The following is a 23,782-nucleotide window of genomic DNA, read 5'->3' on the forward strand; positions in this document are numbered from 1 at the left end:
CTATTTTCGAAGACTCGTCACTGCACCAATCAACACTTTGCCACAAGAAAGGCGCAGGCAGACATATGCTCCCCGAGGCCCGCCACCCGCCCCCCCAACAAGTCCCTCCAATGGCTGCTACAGGCCATACACGGGGATGGGATGTGCTCCGCCCCCCGGGACCCCCAGACCCCTGGGACCCCCACTACTCCCTGCCCCTCCCCAGGCCCAGGTTGATGTTACAGCAGGATAGGCCTCTCGCCTTGTGCCCCGAAAAACCACAGCAGCCCAGGCTTTGCGCACAGTAAGCACCCAGCACAGAGCTCCACATGCAGTGGGCACCCAGGAAGCAGTGTGGCCTAATGGCTGGAGCACAGGCCCGGGAGTCGGAGGACCTGGGTTCTAATCCCGGCCCCACCACTTATCTGCTCTGTGATCCCCCTTTTAGACCGTGAGCCCACTGTTGGGTAGGGACTGTCTCTATATGTTGCCAATTTGTACTTCCCAAGTGCTTAGTACAGTGCTGTGCACACAGTAAGCGCTCAATAAATACGATTGATGATGATGATGATGATCTTAAGTCATTTAACTTCTCTGTGCCCCAGTTACCGCAAGTGTCAAATGGGGATTAAGCCCGTGAGCCCCATGTGAGACCTGATTACTCTGATTACTCTGTATCTCTGTATCTACCCAACGTGCAGCAGAGGGGCTGCGCCAGTGACACTGTGGGTGCCCCTCCCTTTGCCAGACTGTGTGGGGCAGGGGGAAGTGAGAGAGAGAGAAGGGGACCTCTGCGGTGCCTCATCTCTCCAACATTTAACCTCAGTTCTCATGCTGAGAAGGAAAATCGACTAGCAGAGCACGGAGAAAGGCAGAGAAAAGGAGCTGGGAGAAGATGATGAGGGGCTGGGGGGTCCTGGGGGAAAGGTTTGGGGGTGGTCCCTGGCTGGAGGGGTCAGGAGTGCCAAAAAGGAGGGACTGGGATGGTCCCGGAGTAGGGGGGCCTGGGAGGGAGGGATTGCAGGGTCCCAGAAGAGAAGGGTTTTTTTGGGGGAGGGGGGGTGTCCCAGGAGGGAGTGCTGAGCATGAGGGAATGTGGGGTCCCAGTGGGGAGGCGGTCCCAGGCAGAAAGCTTGTTTTGGGCAGGGAATGCGTCTATTATACTCTCCCAAGCACTTAGCACAGTGTTTTGCATACAGTAAGTGCTCAATCAATACAATTAAATGAATGAATGAGGGGGTCAGGGAGTTCCAGGGAATAATAATAATAATAATAATTGGCATTTATTAAGCGCTTACTATGTGCAAAGCACTGTTCTAAGCGCTGGGGAGGCTACAGGGTGATCAGGTTGTCCCACGTGGGGCTCACAGTCTTAATCCCCATTTTACAGATGAGGTAACTGAGGCCCAGAGAAGTGAAGTGACTTGCCCAAGATCACACAGCAGACATGTGGCGGAGTTGGGATCCGAACCCATAACTGGGTTGATTGGTGCAGTGACGAGTCTTCGCAGGGAAGAGGTTGGTGGGGGGTGGGTTCCTGGGCAGGATGGGGTGGGGGTCTCAGATGGGAGGGGAGAAGCATACAGATCACCCTCTTCTATCCAAATGTTGACCCCGCTTCCCACAGCCACCCTGACAACACCCAGTGGGGAGAGGAAACGCACTTCTGCTGCAAGGACCCCAGCAGGCAGGGAGGACGACGGACGGGTGGACAGAAGCCTCCCTGTTCTGCCGTTCGCTGGCCCGACAATTCGAGGTTTGGGTGAGCGACTGAGATATGCATCTTTCAGGGAGGATTCATAAAAGGTGAGAATCAGACGCCCAACTTTCCGGTCCGAAGCGAGCCCGCACAAAAGGAATTCTCAAATTAAAGCGCTTTCCTTTTTTCAAGATGCTGCAGCCTTTTCTAAGCTTTATTAGAAAATTATCATGCCAGCTGTCTCTTTTTCCTGACTGTTATTCACACAATATGCCTCTCTCTGGTTTCTTTGCAGCTTTTTGTACATGTATACTAATGAGTTTTCTAGAACGGAAAACCCAGCGGAATATTAAAATTGCAAAGAGTGGCTCTTCAAGTTAATTTCGCCAAAGTGCATCACAACACAATATACTGTTGTAAGAATGAATATTCTGACAGGAGCTCATTCATGGAAAAATTAATTAAAGAAACTATATGGCTAATAGAGGGCTTTTCTATCGACGCATGGTAATTTAATCAGAATAATGATGACGGTATTCATTAAGCGCTTACTATGTGTTGAGCTTGTGCTCAGCTCTGAGAGGAATTCCCGACACCCAAAAGGGACACGGTCCATGTCCCTTATGGAGCCTGCAGACTAATAATAAATGTTAATAATCATGGTATTTGTTTAAGTGCTTACTATGTGCCAAGCACTGTTCTGAGTGCTTGGGTACATACAAGTTAATCAGGTTAGACACAGTCCCTATCCCACATGGGGCTCACACTCAATCCCCATTTTACAAATGAGGTCAATGAGGTCCAGAGAAGTGAAATGACTGCCCAAGGTCACACAGCAGACATGTGGTGGAGCCGGGATTAGAACCCAGTATCCACTGAGCCACACTGCTTCTAAGAAAGAAGGGCACAGCAGGGATCTTATCCCCATTCTACACATGAGGAAACTGAGGCTCAGTGATTTGCCCGAGGGCACACAGCAGACTGGGGCAGAGCTGGACCTCCCAACTGCTGAGCCTGTATTCTTTCCGCTGGGCCTGGTCGCTTTTGTTGGCGATGGTCAGAGATGGACGAGGGCAGAGGTGAAAGGTCAAAAGGCATCTCCTCAGATCGGGACCCCGAAGCCACCTGGGAAGCACAGTGCTTAGAACAGTGCCTGGCACATAGTAAGCGCTTAACAAATACCATAAAAAAAAGAGAGTGATTCTGCCTGATCCCAATCAGGCTGGGGCATTTATGTGTGAACTGTCATTCTCTCCACCTCTCCCTCTCAGCCTTCCTCCCCCTCTCCCTCTCATTTGAGCATAGTGAGAAAGGAAGAAAGCATCCTTTAGTCATCCTAATCAATCGATCAGTCAATCGTATTTATTGCGCGCTTACTGTGTGCAGAGCACTGGACTAAGCGCTTGGGAAGTACAAGTTGGCAACATATAGAGACGGTCCCTACCCAACAGTGGGCTCACAGTCTAGAAGGGGGAGACAGAGAACAAAACCAAACATACTAACAAAATAAAATAAATAGACTAGATATGTACAAGTAAAATAAATAAATAAATAAATAAATAAATAAATAAATAAATAGATAGATAGATAGATAGATAGATAAATAAATAAATAAATAAATAAATAAATAAGTAGAGTAATAAATATGTACAAACATATATACATCCATCGTAGGAGCTTGGGACAGTTGGTGGGGGGGTGTAGGAGGGTACAGTGCAGTGCAGTGCATCTAGTGGGGTCTTGGTAAAGACCCCTGAAGACACTGCTGTTGACTGCTTGTTCCTTGAGGGCAGCGAGCACGGGCCCAGCTTCTGGCGGGCTCTAGCAATTGCTTAGGCGGTACGGCCCTCCGCACTGGGGAGGCGTCCAGTCCATAGCTGACCCTCCCACATGCGGCTACCAACAACTCCTCTCTTTTTCTGCTTCCTTGAAGGAATGAGAGCCGAGCAAGGCCCGGCCTAGGGGCCTAATGGATAGAGCACGGGCTTGTGAGTCAGGAGGACCTGGGTTCTCAACCTTGCTCCTCCACTTGGTGACTTGGGCAAGTCACTTTACTTTCTCTAGGCCTCGGTTAACTCATCAGCAAAATGGGGATTAAGATGTGAGCCCTATGTGGGACACGGACTGTGTCCAACCCGTTTAGCTTGTACTTACCCCAGCGCTTAGTATAGTGCCTGGCACACAGTAAGCCCTTAACAAATACCAAGATAAAGGGCACCTCTCAGACAAACACAATTTGCCCCCAGAGAGACAAGCTCTTCTCCTCCCACGACGCCTGTGAAGCTGATGTTCTGGATGGTCAAGAAATAGGGACCCGGGGAGAAGGGGGGGATGATCCATCGGACCACCCTGCCCCCTGAGGAGATCCAGCCCGGCCTCTACTCGGGGGTGAGTTTGTATCAATCCCGCTGATTTGGAAATAAGTCATTGGTTTGACTCTTGATTCATCAGAGTCAAGGAGGATTGTGTTAGCCTTGTCTCATTTGCCCTTAATTAACAGCCGTCGAATCCCCATATTAATTAGCAGAGCTTCTGGAGAGTTCATGCCGATCCCAGTGGTGGCGGGTAATTAAAAGCCCCATTAATGATGGCGGTCTGCATAGTTTGCCTAAGCCCATCCGGAGACCACGACTCCTGGTTTCCTGGCATCTACAGTCGGTGGTCCTGTGTGGGGTGGGTGGGATGGGCCCTTAAGGGGGTGGGGAGGGAGCGTGAGAGGATGGAAACCGAGGCTGGCAGTTTCCAGGCAGGGTTGGTGGGGATTCCAGCCCACTGTGATGGGGACGGGGCAACTCCGGGAGAGAGGAATAATAATAATAACAATAACTGTGGCACTGTTAATGCTTAATATGTGCCAGGCACTGTACTAGGCGCTGGAGTAGATACAAAGTAATTGGGTTGGACACAGTCCCTGTGCCCCATGGGGTTCACAGTCTTAAGCACCTGTATATATGTATATATGTTTGTACATATTTATTACTCTATTTATTTATTTATTTTACTTGTACATATCTATACTATTTATTTTATTTTGTTAGTATGTTTGGTTTTGTTCTCTGTCTCCCCCTTTTAGACTGTGAGCCCACTGTTGGGCAGGGACCGTCTCTATGTGTTGCCAATTTGTACTTCCCAAGCACTTAATACAGTGCTCTGCACACAGTAAGTGCTCAAAAAATACGATTGATGATGATGATGATGATGATTTTAAAGGGGAGGAAACTGAGGCACAGAAGTTAAGTGACTTGCCCAAGATCACAGAGCAGCCAGTCAATTGAATGTATTGAGCCCTTACTGTATGTGGAACACCGTACTAAGCGCTTGGGAGAGTATACTACAACAGTAAAGAGATCCATTTCCTGCCTACAACAAGCTTACAGTCTAGAGCAGACAAGTGACGGAGCCAAGATTAGAAACCAGGTCCTCTGACTGCCAGGCTTGGGCTCTTTCCACTAGGCCACACTGCTTCCCAAGCAGCTGGAAGCCAGACTGACATGGCACAGCTGGGATTGTAGCGGTGCGGATGCGATTCTTCCGGGCAGAGGGGTCCCAGCCTAGAGAGGCAGGATGCACCAAAGGACAAAGATCACCGGCAGGAATGTCTGTCAGGGCCAGGGTGGAAGAACCCGGTCTCTCTAGGGGAGATTTTGGGGCCAGACTTCACATCACCGAGGTAAGAAACGTGGCCTTGAGCAGGGCGGAAGGAAGAGAGGCGTCTTCGCAGCCCAGCTCTGGAGCGGCCAGACGGGCTAAGTGAAAATCAATGAGCTAAACATAGGTGGACATGGCTGGTGGAAGTCCCCGGGGAAAGGCGGAGGGTCAAAGCTGCGTTCTCCGTGAAGGAAGGACAGGCTGGCCCGTCCCGACCGGGAAACGGAAGAGGTCGCTTCCCGACAGCTGCTCTCCCTGTACATTTTCTGAAAGAACGGAAGCGGAGGCCAAGGTCAGTTGGTAGAGGACAGTTCTATCCCAAGGGCAGGGTCAAACCCAAGAGACAGTGTGGCCTAGTGGACAGAGCTTGAGCCTGGGAGTCGGAGGACCTGGGTTCTAATCCCAGCTCTGCCAATTGCTTGTTGTGTGACCTTGGGCAAGTCACTTGGCTTCTCTGTGACTCAGTTACCTCAACTTTAAATTAGGGATTCAAAACCTGTTCACCCTCCTAATTAGACTATGTGCCCCATGCGGGACGGGGATTGTGTCCAACCTGATTAACTGTATCTACCCCAGGGTTTAGAACAGTGCTTGACACGTAGTAAGCACTTAATGAATACCACAAAAAAAAAAAAGATCACAGAGCTTGCCGCTTGTCTTCTGTCCTTTGGACTCCACTACAGTTCTCTAGACTGTAAGCTTGTTACGGACAGAGAACGTGCTTGCTAATTCTGTTGTACTGTACTCTCCCAAGTGCTTAATACAGTGCTCTGCACATAGTAAGCACTCAATGAATACCATTGATTGTTCTGTGTGACTGCTGTCTGCCTCAGTTTCCTCATTTGCAAGTGGGAATTCAATCCCTGCTCTGGAAGCCAGACTGACATGGCGCGGCTGGGATTGGAGCGGTGCATCTTTCCGGTGATGTCACAATTTAGCAGAACCTCATCCGGGCAGAAGGGTCCCAGCCTAGAGAGGCAGGATGCACCAAAGGACAAAAATCACCGGAAGCCCACTTTAGACCGGGAGCCCACTGTGGGACGGGAACTGTCTGACCTGATTATCTGATATCTACCTCAGCGCTTGGCATAAATAAATGAATACATGAAATATATCGTCATCATCATCATCATTGTTATCATCATCATCAGAGCTGCTCCCTTTTGTTTCTGAGAGCTAAGGAACAAACGCTGAGGGGATAGGAAATGAGCAATCAAGGTGCTCCTCAAAACCAGGGAAGAAGTTGAAACCTAGGATATACAGATTCATCACCGGCACGTGAATTGGCCGAGACTGGCCGTGACCTCAGAGAGCCCTGAACTGGCCGAGCACCATGAGCACAGAGCCGTGCACTAAGCGCTCGAGTGGCTACGAGGGAAGCAGCACCCACATCCCCAGTCCAGCCATAATCCAAGAGGAGGCAAGGCGATTTTGCCAGGTGATTTTGCTAGGGAGGCCAGTAGCGTGACGGCCAGCAGCCCGTGCCAACCACCACCCACGCCCCAGGGAGCCGACAGGCCGGGGGGGCCAGGCGGGCACCCTGCAGGACTCGGCCAGCCTCAAGTCGGGCAGTGCGGCAGTGAGGTTGGGCAACCAAGTGTCTGCCCATTTGCTGTGACTGCATCACGATTGTTGCCTTTGGCCGTGTGAGTTCAGCATGCCCTTCCTGAGCCCCCAAGCCAGGGAGTGGCGAGTTTCTGTGCCCGGTGTCCCCTCAGACCACCCCTCGGCTCCGGGCCACGGCAGTCTGGTTGGGAAGGAGACCTCTGACCCCTCGGCCACCGCTTACCCACACACCCAGCCCCGGCTCTGAACACTCACCTGTAGTCCCCGCTCTGTGGCTTCGCCAGCCCCTAACCCCTCCCGGATCCCCACAGCCTTCCTGGAGGGCAGAGAGGTGAGGGGCATGTGGGCTTCGGCTCTGCCCCTTCTCGCTGTCCCTCGACCTCGTCTATCTCACCGCCGACCTCTCGTCCACGTCCTCCCTCTGGCCTGGAATGCCCTCCCTCTTCATATCCAACAGACAATTACACTTCCTCACCTTCAAAGCCTTATTGAAGGCCCATCTCCTCCAAGAGGCCTTCCCTGACCAAGCCTCTTCTCCCACTCTCTTCTGCGTTGACCTGTCTTGCTCCCTTTATTCATCTCCCCTCCCATTTATATTTATATTAATATCAGTCTCCCCCTCTAGACTGTGAGCTGGTTGTGAGCAAAGAATATGTCTGCAATATTGTTGTACTGCCCTCTTCCAAGAGCTTAGTCCAGTGCTCTGCACACAGTAGGCGCTCAGAAAATACGATTGACTGACTGACCGACTGACCCGGCCCACGACACCTTCAGCACGTGTGCACGTGCGCTTGTCGATCATTGAGTCACCAGATTTATTCCGTTCCCACCGCTTCTGACTATTTCACTCTCTGGGTCCTTGCCCCCATGAGAGTGAAAGCTCCTTGTGGGCAAGGAACTTGTCTCATCTTTCTACTGCACTTTCCCAAGCTTTCAGCACAGAGCATCACCCCCAGCGGTTGCTCAACACAGCGTGCCACCCTCCCCCTCAGGGGTCACTCAGTACAGCACACCACCCTCCTTCCAGGGGTTGCTCAATAGAGTGTGCTGACCCACAGGGGGTGCCCAGTACAGTGCACTTCCCTCCCCCTGCCAAAGGTTGTTCAGTACAGCTCACTGTCTCCCATTGGTTACACAGTATAGTGCATTCCCCAGCGGTCGCTCATACAGTGTATCAACCCTGCCGTGGTCACTCAGTACACTGCACGGCTCCCCAGTGGTCACTCAGCTCAGTGCACCATCTCCTCAGTGGTCGCTCAGTACAGCCTCCCAGGGATTACTGGGTAAAGCCCAGAACCCTCCAGGGGTGACTCAGTACAGCACTCCATCCCTTTTGCGGTCACTCAGGACGGTGACCAATCACCCCAGTGGATGCTCATGGAGAAGCAGCGTGACCTAGGGGATAGAAGCGCTTAGTACAGTGCTCTGCACATAGTAAGCGCTCAATAAATAAGATTGATGATAGAACACGGGCGTGGGAGCCAGGAAGACCTGGGTTCTAATCCTGGCTCTGTCACTTTGCTGCAGGACCTTGGGCAAGACGCTGGCCTCAGTTCCCTCATCTGTAAAATGGGGATAAACACTGCAGTCCTTTCAGGGACTTGGACTGTGTCCAATCTGATTACCTTGTATCTACCCCAGCACTTCATACAGTGCCTGGCACATAGTAAACGCTTAACAAGTACCACAATCATCATTGTCATGGGGGCTTCCGTATCCCCATCTGGAAAATGCGGGTGAGACTTCTGTGCCCCATCCCTGCTGGACCTGGAGTCCCATGGAAACGGGGGCCATCCACTCTGCATCTCCTCTGGTTTTACCAGCTCACAGCCCCCCGGCAGGCCACTGACACCGCCCCCCACCCCTCTCCCCAGTTCCCAGATGGGAACTCTCAGCCCAGCCCAGATCAGGGCCCCAGAGCAAACCAGCCACAACCCTGTGGGCACGGCGGGGCACAGACCAACCCAACGGCCAGAGTCACTCTGTGCTCTGAGGCAAGGACCCATACTCGGGCAGCCCATCTGCCTGTCCTTCTTCCCTTCTTCAGCCAGGCTGGGGTCTGGGGACATTAGTGCCAGGCGTGGGGGGCATTGGCTCCACACGCAGGCCACACTGGCCTGAGGCGCTCAGCGCTTCATCTCCTGAAACTTGCAGCCCCTTGGACCCTCTGTTTCTCCCCTCCAACTGGTGCACCTCATCTCCCCATGCCCCTTCACCCTGGGGCTTCCAGCAGGCACCTGCCCAGCCCACCGCTCGGTCCTCACTAGGCATCCGCCTGATCCGCTGGTGCTTGCCCAGTCCATTGCTCCTCACGATGGGCACCCGTGTGGCCCATTGCTCCGCACCCAGAAGGAGCCTGCCTCGCCCACTGCTCTGCACATAATGGGCACTCTTCTGGCCCACCAGTCTCCATGCAGTGGGCACCACCTGGCCCATGCTCTGCAAATCCATCCGGCCCAGTGTTCCATATCCAACGGGCGACTGCCCTGCCCACCGCTTTGCACACAAGTGTCTAATACAGTAGGCTTGGGGCTGGTGATTCCCTTTCCCTGCCAGGGATCCCATCCCCATTTTACAGCTTAGAAAGCCATTCCCGGAGGGGCCCAAGGTCACACGGAGGGCCGGGCCGAGCCAGGACTCCTTTCCATGAGGGTCCTTTCCATTAGTTCTCCAGCTGGCCTCCATTTTTGAAGCTTTGTCGCCAATGGGGAGAACCTCTCCGTGGGGGGCTGGGGGAGTGAGGCCAGATAGGACCCTTCCTCTAGCACCGTGTGCCCGGCACAGGAGATCCTCACTGACCAGCCATCTCCGGCCTGCTCCGGGCCTGTCTCTGCTCTCCAGTAGCTTCTTTGTGTCCCGGTCTTCGTGACGACTGCTCACCGGTCACCTTCCAGCCGCGGTCTCTCCGCAGTTCACTGCTCGGCTGCCATGTCCTAGACGGGGTGTCGCTGAGTCCTCCTAGTCCCCCTTCTGCTTCCTCCGCCTCCCCCGCTCACGGGTGCCTGACGCATGTCTCTCTCTTTCTCTCTCATTAGGCTTTAAATAATACCCACTTTAAATTTTAATTACCACCGGGAGCCCTTCGGGCCCAGCGATGAGATTTTTATTGACTGTGTTTGCTTGTCTCGGTCCGGTCTCCGGTCCTGAATCAAATGACGGGGGCTAGGGCCTTGACATGGGGAAAGGCCCAGAGGGGTCACCCCGTCCTGCCCACCCTCTCCCCCAGATCCTGGCCTCCCTTGGAGGGAAAGAAGGACAGCAACCTCTGCCGTCCTCCCTCCCAAGCATAGGCTGAAACCCGGGCCCTGGCGCCAGAGAGCTCACCTTCCCTTTAGGAATCTGGGGGTCGGAGGGCACGAGGCCCGGGGCTTTTCCAGCATGGCCTAATGGAAAACACACAGGACTGGGAGCCAGGAGTCCTGGGTCCTAATCCCAGCTCCACCACTGGTCTGCTGTATGACCTTGGGGAAGTCACTTCTCCATGCTGCACTTTCTCCACTGACAAAATGGGGATGCTATACCTGTCCTCCTGCCTAATAATAATAATAATGATGGCATTTATTAAGCACTTACTATGTGCAAAGCACTGTTCTAAGCACTGGGGAGGTTACAAGGTGATCAGGCTGTCCCACGGGGGGCTTGCAGTCTTAATCCCGATTTTACAGATGAGGTAACTGAGGCCCAGAGAAGTTAAGTGACTTGCCCAAAGTCACACAGCTGACAATTGGTGGAGCCGGGATTTGAACCCACGACCTCTGACTCCAAAGCCCGGGCTCTTTCCACTGAGCCACACTGCATGGTCAGGGTCACATCTACCCCAGTGTTTAACACAGTGCTTGACACACCACGATCACTTAAATCCCACCATTACCCTTCCAGATTATCTAGGCTGTCTTCCTCCCACCCCCGATATCCCCTTGGTTGCTAAGCTGGCCTGTGGGAGGAGAAACAGAGGCCAGTGGTGGTGGAAACCTGTGTGTGCCTCAGAGTTGAGATCCTGAGCAGGGCATCGTCTGCCCAACTGGCCCCTTCCCTTCCCCGCTCTTCGCTGTCAGCCCCAGTGGCCACCGGGCTGGTCCAGGGGACAGGGACCTGCTGATGCTATCTGCTAGGTAGCCACGGTAGTGACCAGCTGACTTTAGCCACTGCCACCTGTGCCCCACAACTCTGAGTGAACAGAGGGAAACTTCCCCGGGGCCTCGTCCCTGGGCCTCCCTGGGTTTGGGGTCCTCATCCCATTGCCCCCACTCCGCCTCTGACTGTCAGTCTGTCAGTGGTATTTATTGAGCACTAACTGTGTGCACAGCACTGTACTAAGTGCTTGGGAGACTACAATGTAACAATATAACCAACACATTCCTTTCCCTAAGTGAGCGCTCCTTTCCCAAAATGAGCGTTCCTTTCCCAAAACAAGTGTTCCTTTCCCAAAACGAGCTTACAGTCTAGAGGGGCTTGGCCTGAGAGGGAGGGAAGGAGAAAGGAAGGGAGGAGGGGAAGGAAGGGAGGAAGGGAGGAAGGAAGGAAGGAAGGAAGGAAGGAAGGAAGGAAGGAAGGAAGGAAGGAAGGGAGGGAGGGAGGGAGGAAGGGAGGGAGGGAGGGAGGGAGGGAGGCAGGGAGGAGGGGAAGGAAGGAAGGAAGGAAGGAAGGAAGGAAGGAAGGAAGGAAGGAAGGGAGGGAGGGAGGGAGGGAGGGAGGCAGGGAGGAGGGGAAGGAAGGAAGGAAGGAAGGAAGGAAGGAAGGAAGGAAGGATGGAAGGAAGGAAGGAATGGGAAAAGGGGGGAAGGAGGGAAGGGAAGGGAAAGGGGAGGGGAAAGGAGGGGAGGGGAAGGGAAGGGAAGAAATAAGTTTGCTGAATTACAAACTCTGAGCTGAATCCACAACTCAACCCGTGTCCCACCCGCCTTACCTCCTTCACCTCCCCACAGCACCTGTATATATGTTTGTATGTATTTATTACTCTATTTATTTATTTATTTTATTTGTACATATTTATTCTATTTATTTTATTTTGTTAATATGTTTTGTTTAGTTCTCTGTCTACCCCTTCTAGACTGTGAGCCCACTGTTGGGTAGGGACCGTCTCTAGATGTTGCCAACTTGGACTTCCCAAGCGCCTAGTCCAGTGCTCTGCACACAGTAAGCGCTCAATAAATAGGATTGAATTAATGAATGAATGAATAACCCTGGCTTAAGAGAAGCAGCACTGCCTAGTGGATACAGCACGAACCTGGGAGTCAGAAGGAAGATCTTGGACAAGTGCCTTCACTTCTCTGTCCCTCAGTGAACTCATCTATAAAATGGGGATTAAGACTGTGAGCCCCATGTGGGACAGGGACTATGTCCAACCCGGTCAACTTGTATCTACCCCAGTGCTTAGCAGAGTGTCTGGTACACAACAAGTGCCAAACAAATATCATTAAAAAACCACCATTCCCACACTCCCTCTGATCTGCCAATCCCCGCCCGCGGCTGCCCTGTAGCATGTGGGCCAATTCATTCATTCACTCAATCGTATTTATTGAGCGCTTACTGTGTGCACAGCACTGTACTAAGCGCTTGGGAAGTCCAAGTTGGCAACATATAGAGACGGTCCCTACCCAACAGTGGGCTCACGGTCTAGAAGGGGGAGAAAGAGAACAAAACCAAACATATTAACAAAATAAAATAATTAGAATAAACATGTACAAATAAAATAGAGTAATAAATCCGTACAAACATATATACATATATACAGGTGCTGTGGGGAGGGGAAGGAGGTAAGGCGGGGGGGATGGGGGCGAGGAAGGAGGCGAGGTCACCAGTCCCTCCGGCCTGAGCCCAGAAGCCTCAGCCATCGAAGACACGTGCTTCCAACGTTTCCGACTTCCACAGGGCCGGAAAACCGGGATCAAGCCTGTTGGCCGCTCGGACCGGTGGGGCATGATTTCTCCCAGGACTGATCCGACCTTTCGATCTGAGCTGACCAGCAGACGCTTCGGCACCCGCTTACCCAGCCTGTGCTTCCAGTGAGCACCCCGAGCTGGTGTATACGTATACACAAATACACACACACAACCCATGCTACACACCAGTGTGTGTATATGTTCCGGCAAGAAAAAGAGCTGCACCTAGAAATAAAAAGCTCTCCATTTAACAGGCACCTCGTGCCTAATAAAAAGAGCCCGGCAGCAAGCTATCATTTACTACTTCATATAATAAATGCATTGAATATGTTAATAGGGATAGCCGGGTATTTTCTGCAGGACCACCCCTGACTCCTTTGTTGTGAGGGCCTGTCAATCAGAATCAAGTCAAAAGGGGAAGCAGGTAGGTTCCCCCTCCGCCGCCCCTCCCAGGCCCAGGCTAGCCAAGGAATGGGGCAGAGAAGGGGTGTGCAGTAGTAATAAGGAAAAAGGATAATGATAACGATGAAAGTGAAGAAGCAGTGTGGCCTAGGGCTCTGGCCTGGGAGTTGGAGGGCTTGGGTTCTAATCCCAGCTCTGCCGTTTGTCAGCGGTGTGACTTCGGGCAAGTCACTTCACTTCTCCGGGCCTCAGCTGCCTCATTTATAAAATGGAGATAAAGACTGTGAGCCCTATGTGGCCAGGGGCTGTGTCCAACCTGATTACCTTGTATCTACCCTAGCACTTCCTACAGTTTCTGGCACATAGTGAGCACTAAAATATCATAAAAAAGGACATCCACCACCACCTCCCCATCAATCAATCAATCATATTTATTGAGCGCTTACTGTGTGCAGAGCACTGTACTAAGCGCTTGGGAAGTACAAGTTGGCAACATATAGAGACGGTCCCTACCCAATAGTGGGCTCACAGTCTAGAACCTCTGGCGGGTTTCTGATCCCAGGCTAAAAAATCAAGCAAGGCAGCTGAGGTCTCCCCCCAGGCAGTGGCGAAACCCAGAGGAGCATGTAGCCACGAGGGCCAGGACGCCCCAATCCTGGTCTCCAGGTCGATTTCTCCCTCCCCCTTCCCAGATGTCACCCCTTCCCGGGAGCAGACGCAAGGGTCTGGAGAGGCAGTGAGGCCTGGCGGATAGAGCACGGGCCTGGGAATCACAGGACCTGGGTTCTAATCCCGGCTCTCTTCCACTAGTCTGCTGTGTGACCTTGTGCAAGTCACTTCACCTCTCCGTGCCTCAGTTCTCCCGTTCTCCCTCCTGCCTCAGTTACCTCATCTGTAAAATAAGGATTGAGACTGTGAGCCCCAGATGGGACAGGGACTGTAGCCAACTCGATTTGCTTGTATCCAGCCAAGCGCTTAGTACAGTGCCTGGCACATAGTAGGGGCTTAACAAATACCACATGAAACGTCACGTGAAGTTATTCAGACTGTGAGCCCCATGCAGGACAGGGACCGTGTCCGACCGAATTTGCTTGCATCTACCCCAGAGCTTAGAACGGTGACACACAGCCCGTAAGAACATCATTAAAAGAAAACAACAGAAAAGAATAAAGCCTTCCCGTCTTGATCTCCGGGTGGATTCCCACCCCACCCTCGATGTCCCTGGCTTCCGGGAGTGGGCCTGAGGGCCGGGACTCACCACTTTGGTCTGCTGGTAGATTTCACCACCGGCGTCATCCCCTCCCGATAGAGGCTCTTCGTCTTGCTGAAGTTGACGATGTTGAAAATGACCCTCTGGAAAACAAGACGAGGCGCGCCTTTGCTACGACCCCCTGCGGCCCACCCCCACCCCGGCTCCCCCTGCTCTTCCAGGGAAGAACTAGTGCCAGCTGGGCACAGAGTTCCAGACTATCCCAACACGCTTGAGCCACACCTGACGTTTCAAAGACACCCCTACCTCCCTGGAACGGCCCTTCCCTCAGTCTTGACTGACCCACCGACAGAACTGACTGAGCGGCTACAGTGGGCAGGGTGCTGTACTGAACAGCTCGGGCGAGGCCCAGCCAGTTAAAGATGCAGCGCCTTTTCCCGAAGCCGGCACATCGCTCGGCCAATCGGAGCCATTTCCTGAGCGCTGGCAGGCGGTGGGCTGGATGGGCGGGATGGAGAGGGCCAACTGGGGGTTTCGGAAAGTGGCAGGTCTCGGAGGTGACTGTGGAAGGGAAGGATGGAGTAGAGAAACAACGTGGCCTAATGGATAGGGCCCAGGCCTGGGACAAAGAAGGACCTGGGTTCTAATCCCGGCCATGTGACTGCTGTGTGACCTTGGTCAAGTCACTTCACTTCTCTGAGCCTCATTTACCTCATCTATAAAACGGGGATTAAGACTGTGAGCCCCATGTGGGGCAGGGGCTCAACCCAAACTGCTTGCATCCACCCCAGCACTTAGTACAGTGTCCGGCGCACAGTAAGCGCTTAATGAATACCACAGTTATTATTAAGACAGTAAGGGCAGACCCAATCCTGGTACCACGGCGGGGCTCCCACCCCCATTTTATAGAGGGGGATACAAAGCCCCAGGAAGGCGGAGGAGTTTCCCTTCTGAGGGAGTGGACACCATGGTCCGGGTGCCAGTAACCCCCGCCCCAACTCCGGGCCAGCTTGCCAGGTGGGCAGGGAGGCTGTCCACTCCCACACCCTTCTGCTTCACCCTGACTTGCCCCTTCATTCATCCCCACTCCCAGTCCCTCAGCACATGTCCATATTCGTCTCTGCACGCAGTAAGCGCTCAATAAATACGATTGAATGAATATTCATCATTTGTTTATTTCTATTAATTGTCTGTCTCCCCCTCTAGACTGGCAGTTGATTGTGGTCACGGAACGTGTCTGTCTATTGCTGTATTGCACTCTCCCAAGCACTTAGTACATGCTCCGCACTCAGTAAGTGCTCAATAAATACAATCAACTGACTGACCATCCGCGGTGATGGATGGAGGGCGGCTTCCCACCGCCTTCCCCGCGGAGACGCTCGGCTGCTGACTGTAAGGCGAATCGCTCATCCCTTTTTGCACAACACGCCAAAGGAGCAGCGGTGGCTCCGCCAAAGCAGACACTGCAATTATTTCAGCACTTAACTTTGTATTGACATCTGTAAGGGAGAGAGCTCCGCAGATTGATTAACAATGATATTGCTTCCTACTTTCGTTCTGCTGTTGCCACAGTCATCGCCGTACGTGCCATTTTGACAAAAACACGCCGCTTTCCTACCCCGCCTCGGGTTTTGCTGAGAGAAAATGTTCAATTCTCCTCCTTGGGACGATCGCTCAGCACTTAGCAGCGAGCGATACCCTGTCATTATCCCGCTTGGTGTCTCTGCTGACGGGAGTGGGAAACGGAGGAGGAAGAGGCAAGAAGAAGTGATCGGGGTCTCCCCGGGGGACGAGCCTCCCGGATCTCACGCGTCCGAAAGCTCCAGCGATGAGCTCCGGGGCCTGAGGATGTGGAGCAGGACCCCATGCCCCACTGTTCCTGAATTAGGCCCAGATCCTGGAGCACTGGAGATGGCTTCTGGGCAGACAAGCAGACGTCTCCCCATTCCAGGCTGGCCCGTGGAGCCACGGCACCATCCGGCCTTCCCTACAGCTGTGAGATCCGGGCCCACCCAGGCTTCCAAGCAGTTCCCCTGGAGCCCCTTATGGACTGGATTCCACCTCAGACAATCGGATGGGAGCACCTTCCACCCATGACGACGGTGCCTTGCATTGGAGCTCCGCTCGCCACACCAGGCTGCCCCAGGTGGAGGCAGGAAGAGGAGACTGAAGAGGAAGAGGAGAGTCAGGGGAAAAGAGTGCGAGAGACAGGGAAAGAGTGCGAGAGACAGGGAAAGAGAGTGTGAGACGGAGAAAGAGTGCGAGAGATGGGGAAAAAGAGTATGAGAGACAGGGAAAGAGAGTGGGAGAGGCAGGGAGTAGGAGAGGCAGGGAAATGATGTGACAGATTGAAGTTCACAGAGACAGTCAGCCAGAGAGGCAGAGAAACACATGTACAATGAGAAACAGAGATAAAAAATCTCAGGGACCCCAAGGAGACTCAGAGGGAGGGGGGAGACCCAGAGACCCAGAAACAGATAGAGTGTCACATCCCCAGAAGCTCCCTCAGTCTTAATAATAATGATGAAGGCATGTGCCGGGCTCTGCACTAAAGCGCTGGGGTGGATACTAGCAAATTGAGTTGGACACAGATCATGTCCCATGCAGGGCTCAAAGTCTCAATCCCCATTTTACAGATGAGGTAACTGAGGCCCAGACAAGAGAAGCAACTTGCCCAAGGTCACACAGCAGACAAGTGGCAGAGCCGGGATGAGAACCCACGACAGGAGTGCGACAGAATGGCTCATGGCCAGAGCAGAGGAGAGCTCTGCAGAGCCCATATATCCACCTAGAATGGCAAGTCTGTGTTTGGTCTGGGCAGGGATTCCAGGTAGGGACCACGAGATAAGCCCTCCAACAGCTGGAGGTGGGGAACTCTGCTCAGGCCCAAGTCCCTAGACTGATCATCGGATCACCGGATCCCAGTGGCGGTCCCGGCTGAGCTCCCCAGCTCCCTCAGAAATCCTGGAAATGCAATTTGCTCAGCCGACGGCGGGACGTTACGTCTCTACACTAGGTAAATTTCGAGGAAGAAGGCGCGCTGCAAAATTAAAAAGGATTTCGCTCCACTTAACGATTTAGTCCTCTGGGAAAGTTCCCAAAGCGGCCCGGGCCCGGGGGGAGGTCACGGTTTATGGACCTGCTGGGGCTGGGGGAGAATTCTTCCATCTCAGCAGATGCTGTTCATTTGCGGAAGATGTCCGTTTTCCGGGGGGGTGGGGCGGCGAGCCACTGGAACGCGGCCCTGTCTGCGGCCGTCGTGATGGATGGAAAATGGAGATAAAAGTCACTCCGCTGCCCTGTCTGGAGATTGCAATCAAAGGCGCATCGATCACTGGCTTCCTTTTAAAAGGAAGCTATGCGGAGGCTCAGATGTGGGAGAGGCTGCATTATTTTTAGCCGGTCAATTGCTCCTGTTTGGTTATGGCCAAGGCGCCTGAATTATTTATGGGGACGCTGGAGAAGCGGGAGAGAGGGTGAGCCTAACTGTTGAGCGGGGAAAGTTCTTGGGAAACCAGAGGAGGAGAGCTTTGGCTCAGAGGGTGGGGTGGATGGGGGCAGGTGACGAGAAACTCCACCTCTAGACTATAAGCTCGTTGTGGGCAGAGAATGTGTCTGTTTACTGTTATTTTGTAATAATAATAATAATGATGACATTTGTTAAGCGCTTACTATGTGCAAACTTAGTACTATGCGCCAACTTGTACTTCCCAAGCGCTTAGTACAGTGCTCTGCACACAGTAAGCATTCAATAAATACGATTGATTGATTGATTGCAAAGCAATCAATTGTTCTAAGCGCTAGGGGGGATACAAGGTGATCAGGTTGTCCCACGTGGGGCTCACAGTCTTAACCCCCATTTTACAGATGAGGTAACAGAGGCTCAGAGAAGTTAAGTGACTTGCCCAAGGACAATCAATCCATCAATCAATCGTATTTATTGAGTGCTTACTGTGTGCAGAGCACTATACTAAGTGCTTGGGAAGTACAAGTTGGCAACATATAGAGACAGTCCTACCCACCAGTGGGCTCACAGTCTAAAACGGGGAGACAGAGAACAAAACCAAACATATTAACAAAATAAAATAAATAGAATAGATATGTACAAGCAAAATAAATAAATAAATAGAGTAATAAATATGTACAAACATATATACATATATACAGTTGCTGTGGGGAAGGGAAGGAGGTAAGACGGGGGGATGGAGAGGAGGACGAGGGGGAGAGGAAGGAAGGGGCTCAGTTTGGGAAGGCCTCCTGGAGGAGGCCACACTGCAGACATGTGGCAGAATCAGGATTAGAATCCATGGCCTCTTACTCCCAAGCCCGTGCTCTTTCCACTGAGCCACGCTGCTTCTCTTTGTACTCTCCCAAGAGGTTAGTACAGTACTTTACACGCCGTAAGTGCTCAATAAATACGACTGAATGCATGAATGAATGAATGAGCGCCTTGGAGCTGAGCCGGAAAGAAGTTCGGCCCGTGGCTGGGTCAGGATGGCTTGCTGCCATCACCGGCGGTTCTCGTGACAGGCCGACACCAGACAGCTCTGGCTCCTGGTGACCTGGTGATTAACCTCAAGCGCTTAGTACAGTGCTCTGCACATAGTAAGCGCTCAATAAATACGATTGATGATGATGACCTTGGTGCCTGACGTGTTTCCATCTCTAGGCCTCGGTTTCCCCAGCAGGTAAACGGATCTAATCCTGGCTCTCTGGGCACCCCCTCCCTGCTTCTCCAGGCCAATGAAGGGAATGGACAGGGGCCGGGACAGCGGAAGCTGCTTGGAGAGGAGGGAGCTTCGGGTTTTTTGGACTGTGACCCCTCTAGATCTCTCAGGGGGCTTGCGGGAGCCCTCCAGAAGCCCAGCCTAGGCCACCCCACCCCCTGACTGTCCCCTCTCTGTCCCTGCCCCGGTAGCCCCCATCGACGGTCCCCATCATCTTGATCGAAGGGCAGCGGTGCGGCCTAATGGAAAGAGGAACTGGGTTCCGATCCCAGCTCTGCCACATAGCTGCTGTGTGAACCTGGGCAAGTCGCTTCACTTCTCTGGGCCCCAGTTCCCTCATCCGCAAAATGGGGATTCAATTAGCGCTCCCCCTCCTACTTACCCTGGGAGCCCCATATGGGAACTGATGATCTTGTATAATAATGACGGTATTTGTTAAGTGCTTACTACGTGCCAAGCACTGTTCTAAGCGCTAGCACGGTTCTAAGGGCTAATCTACGCTAGCGTTTAGTAAACGCTTAACAAAACGCTTAACAAATACCAATACCACAGATATGACCCTTTGCATCTGACTGGTTTTCCCAAAGTATTGGGAAGCAGCTTGGCTCATTGGAAAGAGCCCGGGCTTTGGAGTCAGAGGTCACGGGTTCAAATCCCGGCTCCGCCACTTGTCAGCTGTGTCACTTCACTTCTCTGGGCCTCAGTGACCTCATCTGTAAAAATGGGGATGAAGACTATGAGCCCCCCGTGGGACAACCTGATCACCTTGTAACCTCCCCAGCGCTTAGAACGGTGCTTTGCACATAGTAAGCGCTTAATAAATGCCATCATTATTATTATTATTAGAGGAGCAGCGTGGCTCAGTGGAAAGAGCCCGGGCTTTGGAGTCAGAGGTCATGGGTTCGAATCCCCACTCCCCCACATGTCTGCTGTGTGACCTTGGGCAAGTCACTTAATTTCTCTGAGCCTCAGTTACCTCGTCTATAAAATGGGGATTAAGACTGTGAGCCCCACATGGGACAACTTGATCACCTTGTAACCCCCCAGCGCTTAGAACAGTGCCCTGCACATAGTAAGTGCTTAACAAATGCCATTAAAAAAAAAAAAGTATTCTTATCCCCCAGGGGCACGCCGGGCCCCACGGACGGACTTCTGCCACCAGCTGACCCCTGGATGGGGTTTGGGGGCACGCTGCTGCGGTCTGACTCAGACCTCGGGGCAGGAGGGAGAACGGTCTTAGCTGGAGCCCCCCACCCCGCAAAACAGCCTGGGACAACCACCAGCAGAGAAGTGGGGGTAGGATGGAAGCAAAGAAGCAGCGTGGCCTAGTGGATACAGCACGAGCCTAGCAGTCAGAAGAACCTGGATTGCTATCTTGGCTCCGCCACTTGTCTCTTCTATCATCAATCATCATCAACCGTATTTATTGAGCGCTTACTATGTGCAGATCACTGTACTAAGCGCTTGGGAAGTACAAATTGGCAACATATAGAGACAGTCCCTACCCAACAGTGGGCTCACAGTCTAAAAGGGGGAGACAGAGAACAAAACCAAACATACTAACAAAATAAAATAGAATAGATATGTACAAGTAAAATAAATAAACAGAGTAATAAATATGTACAAACATATATACATATATACAGGTGCTGTGGGGAAGGGAAGGAGGTAAGATGGGGGGATGGAGAGGGGGACGAGGGGGAGAGGAAGGAAGGGGCTCAGTGTGGACTGTGAACCCGCTGTTGGGTAGGGACCGTCTCTATATGTTGCCAACTTGTACTTCCCAAGCGCTTAGTGCAGTGCTCTGCACACAGTAAGCGCTCAATAAATACGATTGAATGACTGAATGAATGAATGCTGTGTGAACTTGGACAAGTCACTTCACTTCTCTGGGCCTCCGTTCCCTCATCTCTATAGTGGGGACTAGGACTGTGAACCCTTTGTGGGACAGGGACTGTGTCCAACCCGATTATCTTGTATCTACTCCAGAATTAAGAACAGCGCTTGGCACACCATTATTATGATTACTATCCCTATTAATAATATTGACTTTTGAATGCCAAATACCTGCTCCAGAGCAGAGACACAAGAGAAAGAGCCCCATGTGGGACAGGGACTGTGTCCGAACTGATTTGCTTGTATCCACCCCACCCACTAGTACAGTGCCTGTCACACAGTAATACCACAATTATTCTTCTTATTATTATTAAAACACCCATTGAAACAGTTGCTATCCTTGGATAAGTTGTCGGCATTCCCCCCGCAATACACACACACACACACACACCCAAAATTGCCTCGCCGTTCTTATCTAGTAATTGTATGTACCCTGAGAGTCTAAAACCACATGAGCACAGAACTCTCAGTGGGCGTGGGAGCCAGAACCATCCCAACCGTCACGAATGACACACTGTATTCTCTCTGAAAACCCTCCTGATTTATTACATTTACTTAGGGGCTGTCACAGCTGATTTTTACTAGACAATTTTTTTTTTTAACTTTCCATCAAGTCTGGGCTCTGCGGAGCAAACTGATAGGACGCAGTGACACGCTCCCCCAACCTGTCATTATTCCAAACGATTTCTTCTGCTCAGGTTGTTTTCATTTAGTCAAATAATTTGATTTTTCTATGTCTGCCCACATTCTATTCACAGGAGGCAGAGGGAACTCAAAACAATGTCTCCTCCATTTAATATGCAAGGAGAATGCCTAATAGAATCGTTTGCGGGATAATTAAAAGCCTGCTGATACATCTTATGGAAGTGTGAAACCCAGAACGAACTGCGTACGCCAAACGGCAATTGCTTATTTCTGTAGAATGAGTGCGGGGTAGAAAGGGTCATAATAGCTGCTTTGCATAGGGAAAACAGTTAACAGGGTTTTTTAAGATGAATAGCCTTCAGTGAGGCTGAAGTAAACTGGTTCTAAGCCAGAAATTAGTGCAGTAATAGTGAAAATCATAGTATTTGTTAATAAGCACTTACTAGGTGCCGGGAACTGTACTAAGCGCTGGGGTTGATACAAGACAACGAGGTCAGACAAAGTCCCCGTCCCATATTCATTCATTCATTCATTCAATCGTATTTATTGAGCGCTTACTGTGTGCAGAGCACTGTACTAAGCGCTTGGGAAGTCCAAGTTGGCAACATCTAGAGACGGTCCCTACCCAACAGCGGGCTCACAGTCTAGAAGGGGGAGACAGACAACAAAACACAACAATATTAACAAAATAAAATAAATATAATCAATATGTACAGATAAAATAAATAAATAAATAGAATAATAATAAATCCGTACAAACATATATACATATATACAGGTGCTGTGGGGAGGGGAAGGAGGTAAGGCGGGGGGGGATGGGGAGGGGGAGGAGGGGGAGAGGAAGGAGGGGGCTCAATTTAATCTACCACAGCACATTAATAATAATAATAATAATAATAGTAACAATGGCATTTGTTAAGTGCTTACTATGGGGCTTCCAGTCTAAATAGGAGTGAGAACAAGGACTGAATCCCCATTTTACAGATGACGAAACCAAGGCCCAGGGAATATTTTTTTTAATGGTATCTGTTAAGCGCTTACTATGTGCCAGGCACTGTTCTAAGCGCTGGGGTAGATACAAGGTAGTCTGGTTGGACACAGTCCCTGTCCCACAAGGGGCTCACAGTCTTAATAACAGTCGTATTTGTTGAGCACTTATTATTTGCCAGGCACTGTTCTAAGAGCTGGGATAGATACACGATAATCAGACCACTCACAATCCCTGTCCCATATGAGGTTCGCAGCCTTAATCCTCATTTTACAAATGAGAGAACTGAGGCACAGAGGAGTTAAGACACTTGCCCAAGGTCATTCAGCAGACATGACCCCTCCCCATCCCCATCCCCCCCCGGCCTTACCTCCTTCCCCTCCCCACAGCACCTGTATATATGTATCTATGTTTGTACGCATTTATTACTCTATTTATTTATTTTATTTGTCCATACTTATTCTATTTATTTTATTTTGTTAATATGTTTTGTTTTGCTCTCTGTCTCCCCCTTCTAGACTGTGAGCCCACTGTTGGGTAGGGACCGTCTCTATATGCTGCCAACTTGGACTTCCCAAGCGCTTAGTACAGTGCTTTGCACACAGTAAGTGCTCAATAAATACGACTGAACGAATGAATGAATGAACATGCAAGCTGGTTACGGGCAGGGCACACGCCTCCTAATTCTGTTGTATTGTATTCTCCCAAGCGCTTAGTACAGTGCTCTGCCTATAGTAAGCTCTCAATTAACAGAATTGATTGATGTGGCGGAGCCGGTATTAGAACCCACATCCTCTACCCCGGGTCACTCAGGAGGCAAGTGGTGGAGACAGGAATAGGATCCAGGTCCCCTGATCCTGGATGGGCTCTCTGTCCCCTGGACCACGCTGCTTTGCTCAGACCTCCCTCCGTCCAGAGATCCAGCTGGGGCGGGAGTTGGGGGGCAGGTTGTCCCAGCCTTCCGAGGACCCCGTCAGGGAGACAAAGGAATCGAGTATCAATAAATACGATTGATGATGATGATGATGAGGGGCTCCGTCCCATCTCCGCACCTCAGGCCACGTGTCAGCAGCCTCGCCGTTCGGGCTCAGACGCCCCGTCCCGGCCGTAGCCTCCTCAGGTAGCACTCGGTGCCAGGCC

The 23,782-nt window shown here is 51.7% G+C and overlaps 1 protein-coding gene across 1 annotated transcript in view; it reads right to left on the bottom strand.

The window, feature by feature from the left end:
* BEND5 (BEN domain containing 5) overlaps window positions 1-23,782 on the bottom strand; it is a 158,772-nt gene that overhangs the window by 73,948 nt on the left and 61,042 nt on the right. Inside the window, exon 4 of the mRNA XM_038760624.1 lies at window positions 14,435-14,529. Coding sequence (XP_038616552.1) covers window positions 14,435-14,529 — 95 coding nt within the window. The remainder of the gene's footprint in view (window positions 1-14,434; window positions 14,530-23,782) is intronic.

This window comes from Tachyglossus aculeatus, chromosome 18, assembly GCF_015852505.1.
Source record: "Tachyglossus aculeatus isolate mTacAcu1 chromosome 18, mTacAcu1.pri, whole genome shotgun sequence".
NCBI lineage: Eukaryota > Metazoa > Chordata > Mammalia > Monotremata > Tachyglossidae > Tachyglossus > Tachyglossus aculeatus.